Genomic DNA, 15,470 nt, shown 5'->3' on the forward strand with positions numbered 1-15,470 from the left:
TACTGTTGCGTCTTCTTCCTCGATCAATTGCTTCCTGCTTTGTTTTCTGTTGGGATGCGCAATGGATGTTTGAGGGCAGTTCGGTCATGTATTATGAAGGATTGGGAAGTCGAATGGTAGATTATTACGGCGTTGTTTGCATTATTGCAGAGTCAGCACTGCTTCGTTGATAGTAGAGTAAAGGCGGTGTATTCCAGTCACTGAACAACCAATAATACCTTCACATAGTATGTTCTACCTTTGCATCGTGATGACGTCGCAGTCTACCTGAATATTCTTCCCACGCTGTCAACAATCTATGATAATCCTAGATGCTGCTTCACCGGCCATCGCTCTTGTGCTACTTTGTACTCACCTTGTCGTTGCCAGCGCATCACTTTCCCCACCCTTTCAGCTTTACTGATTCTAGAACCCCCCAACCCAATGATCGCCTCTCCTTCCGCCTCCGCCTCTATATCTACTAGGAATCCACGCGCTCTCGATATTCACCCTGAATAAATGACTCCTCTTTGCCTTCCTTGTCCCGTTCGTCCTTCGCATTTCCACCTTTCTAAGCCTCTGCGTGCTCAATCTCATCCCTTTCCTCTTTTCAATCCCCGCCATGACGTTATCGTACTGTAGATGTGGTGGCAGATTCGCAGGATCGATACGCACGCCTGAGCAACCCAGACAAAATGTGATATATTCTGGGGTACTTTGCGCCTTGGGTTTCTCGCCACAAGGACATCTACGACGGAGACCGGCGTTCGCTATCCTGTCGGTGACGGGTCCGTCAGGTATGCCTTTTCGAAGGTGTCTACCGGTTCCGCCGTTCTTGTGGCAGCGTATGTGGCCTGTAATGACCTTCTTGTCGCGACTGGTCAGAATGTCTTCGGCGAGTTTGTAACGAGCCCAACTATTCACTCGAAAACCTTCGTCGCGGCATGCATGACAACGAAATTGGAACTGGGTAATACCCAATCTATTGCAGATGCAAAGGTCCTGTAGACTATTCGGCGCAATTGGCCATTGTGCTACACATTGTTTAGTATCCCCTCCCGGTTTTATCGGAGGCACCGGTGTCCCTTGGCGCAACCAGTAGAGCTCGACCTCATCACGGATGCATCGGTGGCAAAGCTGATTACGAAAGCCTGATTGATAATTGGCATCCGCGAGCGTTGTTATAGGCTCGAGCTTGTTAGTGAAATGGCCAGGAAGACATGCAGCGGTATCATGATCCATGCAGTGAGCGCAGACCCAGACCTCGCCAGGGTGAGGATGTATAATGCCGTATTTAGATGGTGGCGTTGGGTGGAATGGATGAAGACCAGGACATAAAAACGCCCAACTCACGTCACACAAAGTATTACCAGGAGGACCTCCAGAAGCACGGCAGTGAATGAAGTCGTCGCAGTGTTCGGGAGGTTCCGTCTGCGATGTTGAGGCTACACTAGCTCTTTCGGACTGGGAGCCAGGGGGCGTAGAGCTCGGTCTACGTGGTGGTGACGATTCGGGGCTAGGTGCTGATACAGCGCTGAGCGGTGCCGGTGAAGAGAGGTTACTCATTGCGATGGAATCCTATCATGTGACGGGTGTATACCACAATTATGCTGAAAATTGTGATGAACGTTGTTTTCAAGTACCACAGCTACGGGATCATGGGAAATTCCAGCTATTGGGTTCCCCGCTCTTTCGTCTCCCAGAATGGCACTGTTAGATGTCGTTTGATAGCGTAGATAGATACAACAAAGAAAAGTACGGCTAGAGTTTGGAAACAATGGCATTGTCAGTGTCTGAAAGACGCGTGTAACACCACTCACTTATTGTATCTCCGACACAGACATACACATACGCATTTGTCCATGCTGCCCTCCTATTGCGTCACAGTATCTTCACACAATGCTCCCTCATTCATCAACAAGCTCTACGATATCGCCGAACTCTTGGAATATCCATGGTTCAAGATCTTTGAATGCTTCGGGTACCGGATTTTCGTCGACTGATGAATCCTTGGCCAGCTTCTCATCGAGCATGTCAAATATGTCTGCGATTTCGGCTTGAGGGCTGCTCGTGCCGCCAACAAAAAGTGATGGGGACTCACTGACACATGCTTTGTGCGATTCATCGTGGTGTACAGGAGCGATGTTACCTCGATCGTTACGATCTCCCAAGCTGACATTCATGGGGTTGTCGTCTTGACCATAGCGCATACCGTCGGCATCATCGAGAGCATTCTCAAGAGGCTGCATGATATCACCCTCACTCTCGCGCACCGCCTGTAGATCCTGGGAGTCGGCAAGGCCGATCATAGCGTCTTCCATCATGGAGTTGTCGTCCCCAAATGTATCCGATTCGTACATTGGTGCTGCAGCCTCATTGCCCATGAAGTCTTCAGGCTCTTGTATGTCGCTCAAAAAGTCTCCGTAGTCGCTTGAAGTCGGTGGCCGTTCGGCTGTAGAACCCATGAAGTCAAGGCTATGCTCACCACCTTGAGAATAGCAGTAGGTAGGTTTCTTGTACATGACGGAGTTCAATGAAGTAGGCAGCTCTTTACCCTGGGCGGTCTTGTGCAGCTGATGTAGACCACGATAATCTCTTGGGCCGTTCACGCCGAAATTCGCCTTTTGCTTCTTCTCTTGTTGTGTAAGATCGAGTTCGTCAATAGACGCTGAGACCTTTCGCTTGGATGCTGTAAGCTGGAACTTGGTCTGTGTTTGTTTGCCTTTCGAAACTGGTGCTTTCTGCGTTGGTTCCGGCCGATCTTCTCCTGATGGGACGCGTCTGACCATGGCCTTCTTCTTTGGTGGTTTGTCCATACCATCCTTGCAACAAAGGTGTTTACAAGCAAGCCGATCTTTACACGCGTGATTACATGCCCACTTGCCGTTGGCTAGCTGTACCGGTTCTTCGTCTTTGTCACAAGGTGCAGCATCGAGCGGCCGTGTGATATTCTTGCTCTTTCCAGCGTCTTTAGCCTTGGCCGGCTTACTCTTCTCGGCGTTCCTTTGTGAAACCGTTGCAATAGGGTCGGCATAGTTTTCGATCTGATCAAAGTCGAAACCACGGAGAGAAGCACCTACAAGTGTGTCGTCGTCCAAGTCACCATCTCCGAAGTCCTCGCTGGTAGCTGTCAGCTTTCGATTTGGTCTGGTAATTTCAGTACGACGCTTTGACACGTTGGATTGATGTGACATTGCAACGTCTGACTTGCGAGTGTTCAACGACGGAAACATGGAGGGAGCTATCTTAGGCTTGATGGTGGCAACACGCATACTGCCAGCTGGCAGATGTCAGTCACTTTCACTGCCCAAGAGAGACGGTACATGCCTATGCCATCACACATAACGTAACAGTTGATAGATTGATCTGGGCTTGTCAAGAGAGCTGGGACTGTGATGCTTTGACCTGAACCAAGCTTTGGGCCACTGCAATAGAGATTAGTATATTACGATACCAACATCGTGAACACATACCTGATGCGTGCGAAATGTATCTTGCGACCATCCGAGGTGTCAACCAGAAGACACACATAGATCAATCTATCGTTGAAACGCTGCGGCGGCTGTTCGTTGATGAAGCCAATATCTGCCTTGATCTGAATTCTCACTCCATCGTGAGATGTGATCACCTGAAATTCATTAGATAGCGTAAAGCACAACAGACAAGCAGACTTACAGTCGCAGGCTGGGCATGAAGCGACACGCGAAGCTTTGGGAACGACCGGACCATATCAAGTATCGTGAGACCATACGGTGGATTCCTGCCAACGAGCGCTTCGATTCGGTGAGGCTCACAACCTTCAAGGTCCTCGATCGATCTCAAGCCAGCGTTGACAAGCTTTCTGACCGCGATAACGCCGATAGTGTCGATCTGCTTCATCTGTAGTGGGCTGTCATCCCAAATCCTCGCTCCTAAACTTCTCTCGAGCATAAGGGCACTGTGAATGCTGACTGAGTCCGCTAAGATGATCTGGCAGTCAATAATACATCGCACAAGGCTACTGATGTTTTTGAAGATAATCTGTGTCTCAGTTACGTATTGCGAGCGGTGTTTGCCCGCCTCGCCATCCCATGAGATAACGGCGGATCCGAGGACAGACTGGATGATGAGGGATACTTTCTGGGCTGGGAGATCAAGGTTGACAGGAATGGGCCAACGGATCGAAGGCGACTTATTTAGCATTTTATAAAAGGGTTTTTCGCCTTGCCGGAAACGTATGGTTGAGAACTCGGTAGCTTGAGCCATAGCTGAGAGCTGTACGGAATGGTCAGTGTGAACATGCTAGTTACGTTACTGCGGTCTTACTTACTATCTCAGAAGGCGTGGACTTTGACCCAAGTCCCATGAATGTTTTCATAGTATCGAAGTTAACGTAGTATCGTGCCATAGCTTGACCAAACTCTGTAGATCGAAAGTACTCTTCGCCAGATATGAGATTGGTCTCGCGCAGGAGGGTAATGTCACGAAAGCATATATCATCGACCTGTTCTTCGATACTCTGACCACTTCGAGAGCCATCTAGCTTGTAGAAGTTGGGATTCTGCTGGAGCCGGACGTAAAGAAACGTGCCTCTGAGCCACTTTCTGGCCGACAGTAGGTCGCTGATCGTTCCCAGTCCGATTTCGGCGTTCATATGATCCACCAAGTTGAGATGGAGCTTGCTTTCTATAAGATCTTGGCCAGTTACCAACTTCTCGTAACGGCGGACTTTTGCTTGTCGAGTCATGATAACCGCTACTGCTGAGTCGTCATATTGAGGTCGTCCTGCGCGGCCAAGCATTTGCATCATCTCCAGATCCGAATACTCCTGGAGTCCTTCCGCACCCCAGGACATCGTGTTCTTGATGATTACGAGATGACAGGGTAGGTTGACACCAACTGCGAGCGTTGAAGTGCAGCAAATGACATTGATCTCGCCAGCAATGAAACCTTTCTCAACCTGCATCCGGTCGTCCAGGTCAAGCCCTGCATGATGGAAAGCAACACCTGAAGCCACAGTTTCCCGAAGCTCTTTGTTAGAGAGCGCAGGCAGCTTGGAGGGAGGTTCCCACATGCGATTCCTGCTAGATGACGATTCCCACCATTTCGCAATGAGCTTTGCTGTATTGGCCGTAGAGTTCCTGGTCGCACCAAAAACCATTATCGGCTTCCGCTTACAATAGGTAGCAATGACCTCAGGGATCCTAGCATCGAGCACCTTCTCAAACCCGAAATCGTTGGTGGAGCTGGTATTGTAACCTCGAACATATTTTTGCAGTTTGACCGGGCGGAACTCTTCACCGAATTTCTCGTTAGCAGCCGGGGTGTTGGATTCGGACGAATTCTTCCCTAACCATGCTGCGATGTCATTAAAGTTAGGCACCGTGGCCGACAAAGCTACAAAGCGAACGTTGGTGCCTATGGACTTCATCCGCGACACGACCGCCTCGAGTGTGGCACCGCGATCTTCTCTGAGTATATGGACTTCGTCGATGAGAAACACTCGAATTAATCTCATGAGCTTCTCATGATCTTTCCACTTCCTAGTCATGCTATCCCACTTCTCGGGTGTAGTTATGATGATATTGGCACTCTGCACGTTGCGAAGATCCCCTGCGTCGCTGTCACCGGTCAGCTGAGCACACTTGAGCCCGAGCTGATTGAACTTGGCTTCCCAGTCACGTTGGCGCTCGGAGCACAAAGCCTTGGTCGGCGCTTGGTAAACCACCTTGTATTGACCCGTCGCGTTGGTGGCAACAGCGCGACACACGGCAAGCTCAAGGATGACAGTCTTTCCGCTTCCCGTAGGAGATGCAAGCACAAAGTTGTCGTCGGTATTAAACACCCTTTCGAAACATTTGGATTGTACGGCATTGAAAGTCGGATAGGGAAACACGGTCCGGAGACGATTGGGTAGAGTTGTAACAGGGACGAGACGAATGCCCTGGCACGTGGGAAGGGCATGAGACAGATCGACTGGGTTTGGCTGCGACTTTGGAAGACGATGTTGACGATGTTGAGGGTTGACATCCTCTCTCGGTTGCAAGCCATTCTGGACAAGCTGTTTGCAAGGACGCAGATAGTGTCGTTGATGGTCCTCAATAGGGGATTGGAATTCATCCTCGAAGAGTTGAGGTTCTGCTTCGCGTTGGGGTGTGGTGGGAATGACTTGCTTAGCACGCCTCTGGCTTGCCTTGAACGCTGGGCTGGATGAGCGGCCGAGTGGTACATCTGAACTTGTTTCTGGGAAGGGCCCGGGATTGTGGGCGAAACGACCTGGATGGCGATCAGTGTGACGTTTGCTTTCAACACGATGGCATGAACTCACTTAGTTGACCCCGCACGAATTGTTTGGGACGCAGGTGATATTCGGCTTCTCGATGAGTAGCTGCATTTTGGGGGCCAGAGTTAAAAGTACCTTCCTCATCATATATCGTGTTTCTATGAGCACGGAAAGGCTGCTGCGGTTGACTGGGCGCTGCATTGCTAATGAACGTGGACGGGCCAGGTGCAAATGACAGCCGCGTCCTGCCTAGTGCAGCTTGTTGCAGGCGATTAGGGACTGGCTGTTGAAGCAGTCTATCATCTATGCGATTTCAGCAAAGCAGAACCAGAAGTGAGACGCTCACATACCAAATGAGTCAAGTTGGGGACCATGATCATACGAATCATCATAATCCTCCACCACGTCGTATATGGGATGCTCGTGCTGAGTGGCACGATAACGGTCTCGAAGAGCGATTTGTCTTTCTTGCTGTTTGAACTGGGACCGAAGAACGTCGTACTGCGATGCGCGACGGGGAGCGCCGAGCCGCTGGGGGTTATTAGACGGATGATTCCTGTCGCCCATGACTGCTAGATATAGCTATTCATATCAGAGGTGAATCAGGGGTGAGATTATGCATGGGACGAAAAGTGAGAGTATTGAACAAGGCGTGAGGTGAGAGTCGGGACATGAAGGGAAGTGACGATGGAGGAAGTCGCAGCATGACGTGTCAGTAGAACCTCACGGTATGCCACAGGCGATATTCCGCCATCAGCAATCCCAATCACTGGTATGTAAGAGCATCTGTTAGTTACCGCTGGGTAGCGTATTTGCTCTATAAATGCATTTTGCTGAATTATTGGGGCTCAAGCTTCTCGCTTATGTGAATGCCGTTCTATCGTAGGTGATTCTGGCATCGATCTAGGAACATTACTATAGCCTGTGGGGCTCCGAGGCATATCTGCATCATACGTGCGATCGACTGTGGTCTTCTCGAAGTCGGCAATCCTAACTGGGGGCAATTGCGAGCCCCGCTCAGGCTTGGTGTAGAGATAGGTAGCGAGCAGCACGACACAGGTGCCCATGAAGAACTAACAATTATCAGCATCATCACCATTACTATGTTGCTGCAAACTTACCGATCGCGTCACCTTGAAATCGAAGAAGTACACACTGGCTATACAACTGAGCAAAATCGAAATCGACGTCGCGAAGTTCTTCGCAATGTTGTCCGCATAGTTAATGACGAGCGCAACAATGACACCGCCGGCTGCCTGAAAGCCAATGGCCGTCCACACCACCCAGTTGTAACCAACGAAGAACCCAGTCTTTGCTATCACTTCTCCGTCCTTCCAGATAACACCCAAGAATAGCGAAGGAAACAGTGACCAAAAACAGAGCTGGCAGTTGCGCACCCAGAGCGGTGTCAGCTTTGCGCTCGAAGATTCCTTCAGTATCTTTTCGAAGGTGACTCCAGCCAGGCCTGAGAGGGCGCAGGAGATCAGAACAGCCAAGAGCCCAACCCGACTATTCATGCGAGGTACCTGAGCTGCACGATCCTCGTGTATACCCTCATATGAACCAGATCGCTTCAAGACCCGCCCAGCGACATTCTCGCCTAAATCATGTAGTTGCTCCAGTGTCTTCGTCCATGACGACGATCCTGCCCCTGCTGTGGCTGAAGGTGCGGTCGCTTGCGGTACTTGTATAATGGATACGCCGACGATGAGAAGTAGTAAAGATAACCATTGGCGTGTCGAGAGGCGTCGGCCTAGCATCAAAACGCTGAAGATAGCCGTCGTCAGAATCTTGAGTTGGTAGGTAACTTGGAAGGTTGCAGCATCCAGATTGCTGACAGCAACATATTGAAGGGAGTTTTGTATCGTGTATAAGACCGCGGGTATCGCAAGCTTCCAGCTCTCGTTGGTGAACATCGCGGTCGTCATGGTGCGGAACAAAGTCGGGACGGTCGTGTTCGAAGGAAGGTTGCCGGACATCTCGTATAATGCCTATAGGTACTGTAAGCCTAACAGCAATCATGCTTTTCCGTACCACTGCCATACCATAGTCAAGCTTATAGCTAGCTTGATCACTTCATTCAGAAAGACGCTTGTGCTTGCGTGATATCTCTGCTCTCCAGCTAGAGGCATTACCCTTGAGTAATGCATAATCTGATGTCGCGTCAGCCACTGACACGGTCCGGTCCTTCTTATACAGAATTCGCGTCCTGAGTGCGCTTTTTGCTTGCGCATGGGTTGTCGTCCGCCATGAAGGGTGGCCGTACCAAGATGAGGGCGGAGTTCTGGAAGGTGAGCTACGAAAAGATTAGCTTATGCGCATATACCGAGCAGGGACACAAAGACGTGCTTACCGTCACAAGGGACAGGTGCTTCATCGACACCCCGCCCAGGGTTCCTGAAGCAGCTCTGACAACCATCGTGGGTTCAGCTCTCGTTGGATTCGCGGGTAGATCTGGAAATCGCTAGGCACGCATGACAAGTAATATGTCGCAGGAAGATAGTTGGGATATCAACAGAAGATTACTGTGAATGACAGGTCGAACAAGTACAAGGCAAACGAGAGCTGCAGACGAAGTACATCTTGAGTGCTGTCAGCCTGGCGTGGGCGCGGCTTCCGATGCTCGAGGTCCGCCCACGCTACTGAGTCGCAGGGGTGCTTAGTGCCGATCAGACTTGGCACCCTAATATCCCTCCGATGACGCGCATCCAGACGCGTCACACACAATCTGATCTTCACTATACAACAATGGGTTTTCCTAGCAGGTCAGAGTCCGGCAGAAGTTGGTCTGAATCCAGAGTTCTTGGCTTCGCTAGTCGGTTTCGCTCTCTTCCTTTGAGCTGGGAGATCTGTACACACCAAACGGCACTCCTTTCGTGTCAACATGTAACTGAGATCTATCGTGGTCAGACTGGCTGGGAATAGTTTATCACTCTGCATCATATCGCATTACGATACAATTCTTGACTCTGCCTCGGTGTACAAGTTAGCCATGCCCAGGTAACGGTTCAAAAAGCTGTTTTTCTTTCCTAGCCTCGATCATTAAGCACAAAACCTGCTCCGAAGGTGTACGCAAGAATCTCTATCATGAGTCGAGCAGGAAGGTCGTAGTATGTATCTTGAGGGCAGATTCGAGCAGACGTAAAACTTGGAAGAACCAAGCTCCTTGGTAGCTCATGCTTCTCGAGGATTTGTGTCAGTGCCGGAACTGTTCATTCTTTCAGCTTTATATATCATATTTGGAACTTCTCCGGCATAACGAACGCAGTTATGGCTGCCTTTACAAGCTCTTCGCCAAGTTCTAAACACTATGACAAGCAGCATGCGATTTTCAACCAGTATCGTTTATGGCACTCATGAATATTGGTGTAAAACTTCCAATCCATGGTTCCCCCAGGCGTGGAAAAGGGCTTGGGTCCACCCCCAGGCATTTAGGAAGAGAGCTTGGGTCAACAGCCCGAAACTCTTCAAGTGGAGCATCCTCTATCTCGCTGATGCGCTGGATCTCGGCGGTGAATTGTCGATGCACTTCTTCCACGCTTATACTATAGTCGGGCTCGAAACACATCGAACCTCCCCGATCATCCTCTATTATGCCAAGAACTGCAAAGTACCTGTCACGGGGCTGAACACATTTTCGATATCGGTAGTCGAAGGCTACGTCGAGTAGATTTCGCTGCAGAACAACGCCTTCCCTCCGCGCAGCCTGCCTCATCTGTGATTCGAGGATGTAAAGTAAAGGGGTCCAATCGACTTTAGCAGTGCCATGTAAATGGTAAACCGGTGATATAACCGCTGACTTGATTCGGAACACTAAAGCTCGTAATGTTCGCAGGTCACAAGTCCACTGAACTTGGTAGTTGCCGCACTGTAACGTAGTCTTTTTGGCTAATACTGCCTCCTGAACTGTCCACATGCGTTCGAACCAAGGACTGGTAAGGATATTGTTGATACTTCGGCCTAAATCGGGTATCGGGATATGGGACCACGGGGCTTCTTCTCCTCGGGCGTATGGTTGTATAAAAGATTGCAAGTGCTGCATATCCGTCTCGGTATGTTCTGTGCCTCTGCCCAGGTACACAACAACATTACTTGCAGTTTTATAAATTTGCCCCATCTTCCCAACCTGATCACTCCTTTCGGCCATACTTTCGGCACTTTGGTCGATACACACCTGGTCCGCCCAGAAAGTCCTTACTGAATCTGGATGTCTCAAATCGTGAAGAGCGTCGTGTAAACTCTTGCTAATACAGTAGAGCTGGCCGTCAACTAATATTTGGGCTCGATCACTATAGTTGCCCCAGACGTAGGATATTGCTTCGAAGAAAGGGCCGTTACTCAGATGCGATGTGACCAAAGATGTGCTTATCGTGTCGCCAGGATTTCCAGGATGAAGCTTGAGCAGACGGATGTCTCCTTGAGTCTCATCTATAGGTGGGTGTTTGTATTGTGTCCCTTCACCGTTCTGTGAGAGTCAGCCGGTATCAATGTCAATCCGCAAGGGGAAGTACCAGAGCCATAGAGGGCGGCGCTCCTGGGCTGTCCACTGTGTATCTTATCCAAACACCGAATGATATCTTCCATCCAGCCGGTAGCGAAAGCAGCCATTTGTCCATACGAAGTGGGAGGGTGCTAGGACTGGAAGTCCATCGCCAGATCTTGGTCCAGTAAGTCATCTTGTTCGGGAGAGAGCCTCAGTGGTTGTTCACTCTGATGCCGATTCAGACTGTGTCAGCTTGTTCAAGGATGATTGCAGGAAGATCAACATTTGGGTCGGAGTCTACAAGCGTGAATGCACCCGTTGGCGAGATGAGATGTCTAAAAGGTGTAGGCGAGGCCTACAACAAGCACAGCCACTTTGGTGGCGTTTTGGCGCACACGGCGCCAATCCAGATCATGCATGGCACGAATGGAGCTCAGTGGTCAGTTAAAACCCAAAACATGAAGGTAATTCCATGTGTCATTAACAAGCCACAATAAACGCTATTCGAAGAGAGCCTGTTCCCCAATGCAATGCCAAACGCAACGCTATGTACATAACTCATAATACAACAAACATTAACCCCATCATCAATATTCTCAACACACTCGTGCCCCTTCACAGAAACTCAAAACACTCAGAATACATACGAGCCATACCTCTTGTCCTCCCACCCCTAGTAAGAGTCGCCAAAGAATTGACTGGCAAGCATAATATCCTTATCCCCATTGGCAAAGTCCCATCCAACGATCGTCGGATCTTGACTACAGCAGATGATCCTGCGGGCGTCGAACTGGAGTTTGAAGACTCGCGAGTTTGTGCCGTTGTTGGCGTTGAGGGGTGCGGCGAGCGGGTGAGGGGGGTGATGGTGATGGTGATGGTGGTGGTGTGGTGCGGCGTTAGCTGGGCCTGCGGCGCCTTGTGCTGTTGTTGCGTTTGCAGCGTTTGCGTTGTTTCCTGCCGCGTTGTGGGTGGCTGCGTTTGCATTTGCGTTGTTGGCAGCCGGACCATGCATTGCTTGGGATGCTGCGTGGAGGGCATTGGCTTGCAGGGCCAATGTCTGAGCTGCTTGAGCCTGAGCTTGAGCCTGCTGTGCGAGAGCCTGGAAGTTGTTCTGTTGCGCAGGAGCTTGGGCGTTAGCTGGTTGGTTGTGGTGTTGGGCACCGTGGTTCGCATTCGCGTTGGCAGCATGATTAACTGGCCTTCGTGGGCGGCCGCCAGCAGCTCGGACAGCATCGTTCTGTAGGAGTGTCTGAGATTTCTCCCAGGTTCCATCAGGTCCTCTCTTCCAGATGATGACTGTTTCGTCGTAGGAGCCTGAGACGATGCGCGCCCATTTGCTGCCGCCGCCACCCGGTGGGAGTTTAGCCCCATAGGCGAATATCTTGGATGGGTCGCGGGAACCAGCGTTGCGAGCACGTCGCTCAGCCCTGGTAAGGTTTTGGTCAGCGAGCAGACCACTAGCTTGTGCTGCAAAGTAGTTCCGATCGACGGACCGCGCTTCGGCCTCAAGCTCTTCTTCGTTGCCAGGAAGGTCGCCGAATTGAGCTTGCACGGTGCGCACAAGATTACTGTGGCCGTTCAGACAGGCCACTTCAGCTCCTGTCGCGCGGTCGAAGATGCGTACGCTTTCGTCTGAGCTTCCACTAACAATGCGTCGTCCGTCGAACTGAACACAAGCAATGCCCTTGGTGTGACCTGAAAATGTCCTTGTGCATGCGCCGGTGCGGACGTCCCAGCATTTGACGCTCCTATCTCCAGATGCTGAGACAATTTGCCCGTCAAGAATCTGGATGGCATTGACTGCAGCGCCGTGGCCTTCTAGCGTCATGATGAGGCTGTATGGAAGAAGGGGTTTGAAATGAAGGTGTTGGTTTTCAACGTGTTCCTGCATATTGATGATGTAGGAAGGGAACCGAGCGCTCGACTTCATGGTAGATGAAGGGTACGTGTCGTCCGTTGGCATCATCTCCTTGCGATTCCAGACCTTGATCGTCTTGTCTTTCGAGCATGTGACCAGGTAGCGATCGTCGAATCTTAGATTCAGAACCGACTCCGAATGCGCCCTTTCGATTTCCTTGATGATACGTCCGGTTGAAAACTTCCAAAGGATAACTTTGCAGTCGCTGCCACCTGACACAACAATGTCCTGATCAGGGCGTTCGTCGAATTGTAAGCACAGAACGGAAGCTTGGTGACCAGTGAGTGGTGGATGTACCAAGCGAAGGGTATCCAGATTCCAGATTCTGATGCTCTTATCCCTGCTGCCGCTGACCAGGTACTTCCCGGAATACTGTATAGTATACACACATTCGGTATGAGCTTCTTCTGGGTGGTTCGGGTGTGGTAGCTGGAAATTGGAATAACGACCGGTGCTCCAGTTCTCTTCTAACCTCCTCTTCTGCTTGTAAAGGTATTGCCAGTTGATCCTGGCTTCCGGGCCAGGGAGCAGGAGTGACGGGTGTATGGGAGGTCCGTTCGTGTCTGCTACTGCGAGCGCGGGCGATATTTCTTCAGACGAAGCATCCTGTCTTCTTTCTTTGCGTGCTATAGCAGCAGGCGATGCTGTAGGTGATGCGCCATGGAACGAGATGCCCTCCATCTTGTCCTCCGACTTGACAGACGGACTGTCGTCAGCCTCAACTGCTCCGTGCTGCTCGCCCCATACGTTGCTAGTAGAGCCCGCGCCTGCTGACATCTGCGTGCCATTTTCTGACGCGGCGCCGTCGCCAAACAACTGTCGTTCCCGCACGCGCTTCTTGTGGGATGGCTTGCCATAGTCGGTATCCTCGGCGGCTCTGTGTCGCGTCTTTCGCTCCTTCTCTTTAAACTCTGCGCGTTTCTGTCTCTGCGCCTCTTCGTATGCGCGGACCTGGGGGAAGTTGGAGTTCCAGCCTTCTAGTCTAAAAAGCAGCTTCCACAGGGGGCTGTCCAGCACCCGCTCCCTCCACGACCGGGACAGTGTTGATGCGCGCAAGAGCGTCTCGGGGTTCAGGTACGAGAGGATTTGGAAAGTGATTTCAGGAGGCAGGTGTATTACGGGGTCGAGGTGGAGGAGAGGGTTGAGCTTTTCGACGATGCCGGCTATCGAGGAGGTCCGCAGCGAGCGAAGAATGGCATAGGCGAATTCTATACATGATGTCAGCGCAGGTTCCCGTCACACCGCAGCTGCTACTTACCACTCCGTTCGTTCTCGCTCAGAGCCATGACCCAGTCGGGCAGGACGAAGGGCGAGTTGACTCCCATCTCGCTGTCAGTCAGCTGCACATCGCTGCGCATAACCATGTCGCCCTCATTCTGGCTCCTGGTGTCCTCGGAGTAGCCTTCGTCGAAGCGGTTTGCACTCATGGAAGAGGCAGGGCGGAAAGGATGCATGTAGGGCGAGGCAGAAAATTGGGCATTCGGGGTGCCTAGAGGGCCTGCCATGACGGTGCGCGCAAGTTGGGTGGGTGGGTGGAGACAAAAGTCGCTAGTCGATACGCAATCGTGTGCCGTTTGCAGCGCACTCTCTGTTGCGGCGAAAGGGTGAGGTGATGTTGTCTGCACATGCGCTCCCAGGGCGGTCGGGCTGATGCTGCCTGGCGATCTTGGTAATCAGGGTACGTACTGGAGTCACGGAAAGCGACGGGTGGCGGTTGTGGTGTCTTATGCAGGGACGGGCTATCACGGGTGTTGTCTTGTGTGGCTGTCGGGGTGCACATGGGCTTTGCTATGGGAATCTCCAACTTTCGCAGAGCCTCGACAAGTGCCCAGTGCATCATTGCTTCCCGTAACACACGCGCCTTTGCGCCCGTGCACCCGCACCCATTCACTCCAGATCTGCCGCTAGCCGAGCTGGCTAGGGCATGCGGACTACTACTCGTGCGGCCAAGTCGCTCGCATCTGAGACACACCAGGAGAGCCAACGCTAGACTGCCCGCTTAACGGCTGATGCACTAGAAGTGGAAGGATGCAGTCTAGAAGACTGGAAGAATTCCCCGATGTCATTACTCTCTTCACATGCACCTGGCAAGGTTTGCAATGTACATGAAGCGACTAGTCGACGAGGTTTGCGCAAGCCGTTTGAATTTAGTTTGAATTTTAGTTTGAATTTTACTGTTGAGCCATTGCTTGGTAAGGTGACGTGCTTGATGGTGACAATTCACCGGAGTGTCTGAGACACCCAAGGTTGCTCCACTCGTCACCTTGGGATACTGAAGCTTTTAATATCTTGCCCAGGTATTTGGCAGGTATTTGTGGCAGGTATTTCATGCACTCGACGCGCCCATCGGGCAACATCACCTGCTCTCGCGTTGCTCGGAGCTGGACCAATGCTGTCTTGTCGTCGTGTAGCATGTGAGAACGGGCGGCTAGCCAGCCCCCATGCCGTTTACCACAATGGCATCATGGCCACAGAACAGGACATGTTCTCTCACACCGCTCTCTAACAATACTCGCATGAGCCGCGCGCTGTACCAAGGGTCACGTTCCCGGCCAACAAGGCTGGAGAAATGGGTCCGCGACAGGCAAGTGTCGAGACGATCGCGGCCCAAGGCAGCACTTGTGCCGACATAACAAATACGCACGCGGCAGATGCAAAGGGCGAAGAGGGTGCTATGTTGCGATAGGCACATTGCTAAAAGGTCAAGTCATGGGAATGGGCAGGGCGGCTCGCAGAGTGAGTCAGCTGTCATATATCGCAGACTCGCGGTTCATCAAAGGACTGGGCTCTGAGCGAGTGGAACGGCGACGCGCCGGCTGGCTGTGGGG

At 51.5% G+C, this 15,470-nt stretch overlaps 4 protein-coding genes across 4 annotated transcripts; all 4 read right to left on the reverse strand.

Annotated features, from left to right (window-relative positions):
- Positions 1 to 248: 248 nt before the first annotated feature.
- On the reverse strand, positions 249 to 1,716 carry CC77DRAFT_82468 (hypothetical protein). The gene has a single exon (XM_018533316.1). It carries the CDS (start codon positions 1,543 to 1,545, stop codon positions 406 to 408), a length of 1,140 nt encoding a protein of 379 aa, XP_018386232.1. The 5' UTR covers positions 1,546 to 1,716; the 3' UTR covers positions 249 to 405.
- Positions 1,604 to 8,704, reverse strand: CC77DRAFT_1040571 (hypothetical protein). The gene is made up of 13 exons (XM_018527208.1): positions 8,595 to 8,704; positions 8,508 to 8,537; positions 8,287 to 8,394; positions 7,363 to 8,232; positions 7,158 to 7,314; positions 6,592 to 6,810; positions 6,287 to 6,544; positions 4,289 to 6,234; positions 3,655 to 4,233; positions 3,453 to 3,607; positions 3,319 to 3,404; positions 2,157 to 3,259; positions 1,604 to 2,075 (listed from the first exon to the last, which is right to left on the reverse strand). Exons 1-13 carry the CDS (start codon positions 8,658 to 8,660, stop codon positions 1,887 to 1,889), a joined length of 5,766 nt encoding a protein of 1,921 aa, XP_018386233.1. The 5' UTR covers positions 8,661 to 8,704; the 3' UTR covers positions 1,604 to 1,886.
- An 868-nt stretch (positions 8,705 to 9,572) lies between these two features.
- CC77DRAFT_1061380 (hypothetical protein) lies at positions 9,573 to 10,917 on the reverse strand (the record flags this gene model as incomplete). The annotated part of the gene is made up of 2 exons (XM_018528425.1): positions 9,573 to 10,706; positions 10,753 to 10,917. The coding sequence occupies 2 exons, from the start codon at positions 10,915 to 10,917 to the stop codon at positions 9,573 to 9,575; spliced, it is 1,299 nt and encodes a 432-aa protein (XP_018386234.1).
- A 480-nt stretch (positions 10,918 to 11,397) lies between these two features.
- On the reverse strand, positions 11,398 to 14,147 carry CC77DRAFT_935255 (WD40 repeat-like protein; the record flags this gene model as incomplete). The annotated part of the gene is made up of 2 exons (XM_018534429.1): positions 11,398 to 13,850; positions 13,901 to 14,147. The coding sequence occupies 2 exons, from the start codon at positions 14,145 to 14,147 to the stop codon at positions 11,398 to 11,400; spliced, it is 2,700 nt and encodes an 899-aa protein (XP_018386235.1).
- Between the last annotated feature and the right edge of the window lie 1,323 nt (positions 14,148 to 15,470).

The sequence above is a fragment of the Alternaria alternata genome, assembly GCF_001642055.1.
Source record: "Alternaria alternata strain SRC1lrK2f unplaced genomic scaffold CC77scaffold_10, whole genome shotgun sequence".
Lineage (NCBI taxonomy): Eukaryota > Fungi > Ascomycota > Dothideomycetes > Pleosporales > Pleosporaceae > Alternaria > Alternaria alternata.

Excerpts from the sequence above, each read along its gene's own strand:
- CC77DRAFT_1040571 (XM_018527208.1), bottom strand. The coding sequence starts at position 8,660 with ATGGTTGTCAGAGCTGCTTCAGGAACCCTGGGCGGGGTGTCGATGAAG. Across the intron at positions 3,608-3,654 it reads TTCATGCCCAGCCTGCGACT|GTGATCACATCTCACGATGG; the intron begins GTAAGTCTGCTT and ends AATGAATTTCAG. Across the intron at positions 3,260-3,318 it reads TATCAACTGTTACGTTATGT|CTGGCAGTATGCGTGTTGCC; the intron begins GTGATGGCATAG and ends GACATCTGCCAG.
- CC77DRAFT_82468 (XM_018533316.1), bottom strand. The coding sequence starts at position 1,545 with ATGAGTAACCTCTCTTCACCGGCACCGCTCAGCGCTGTATCAGCACCT.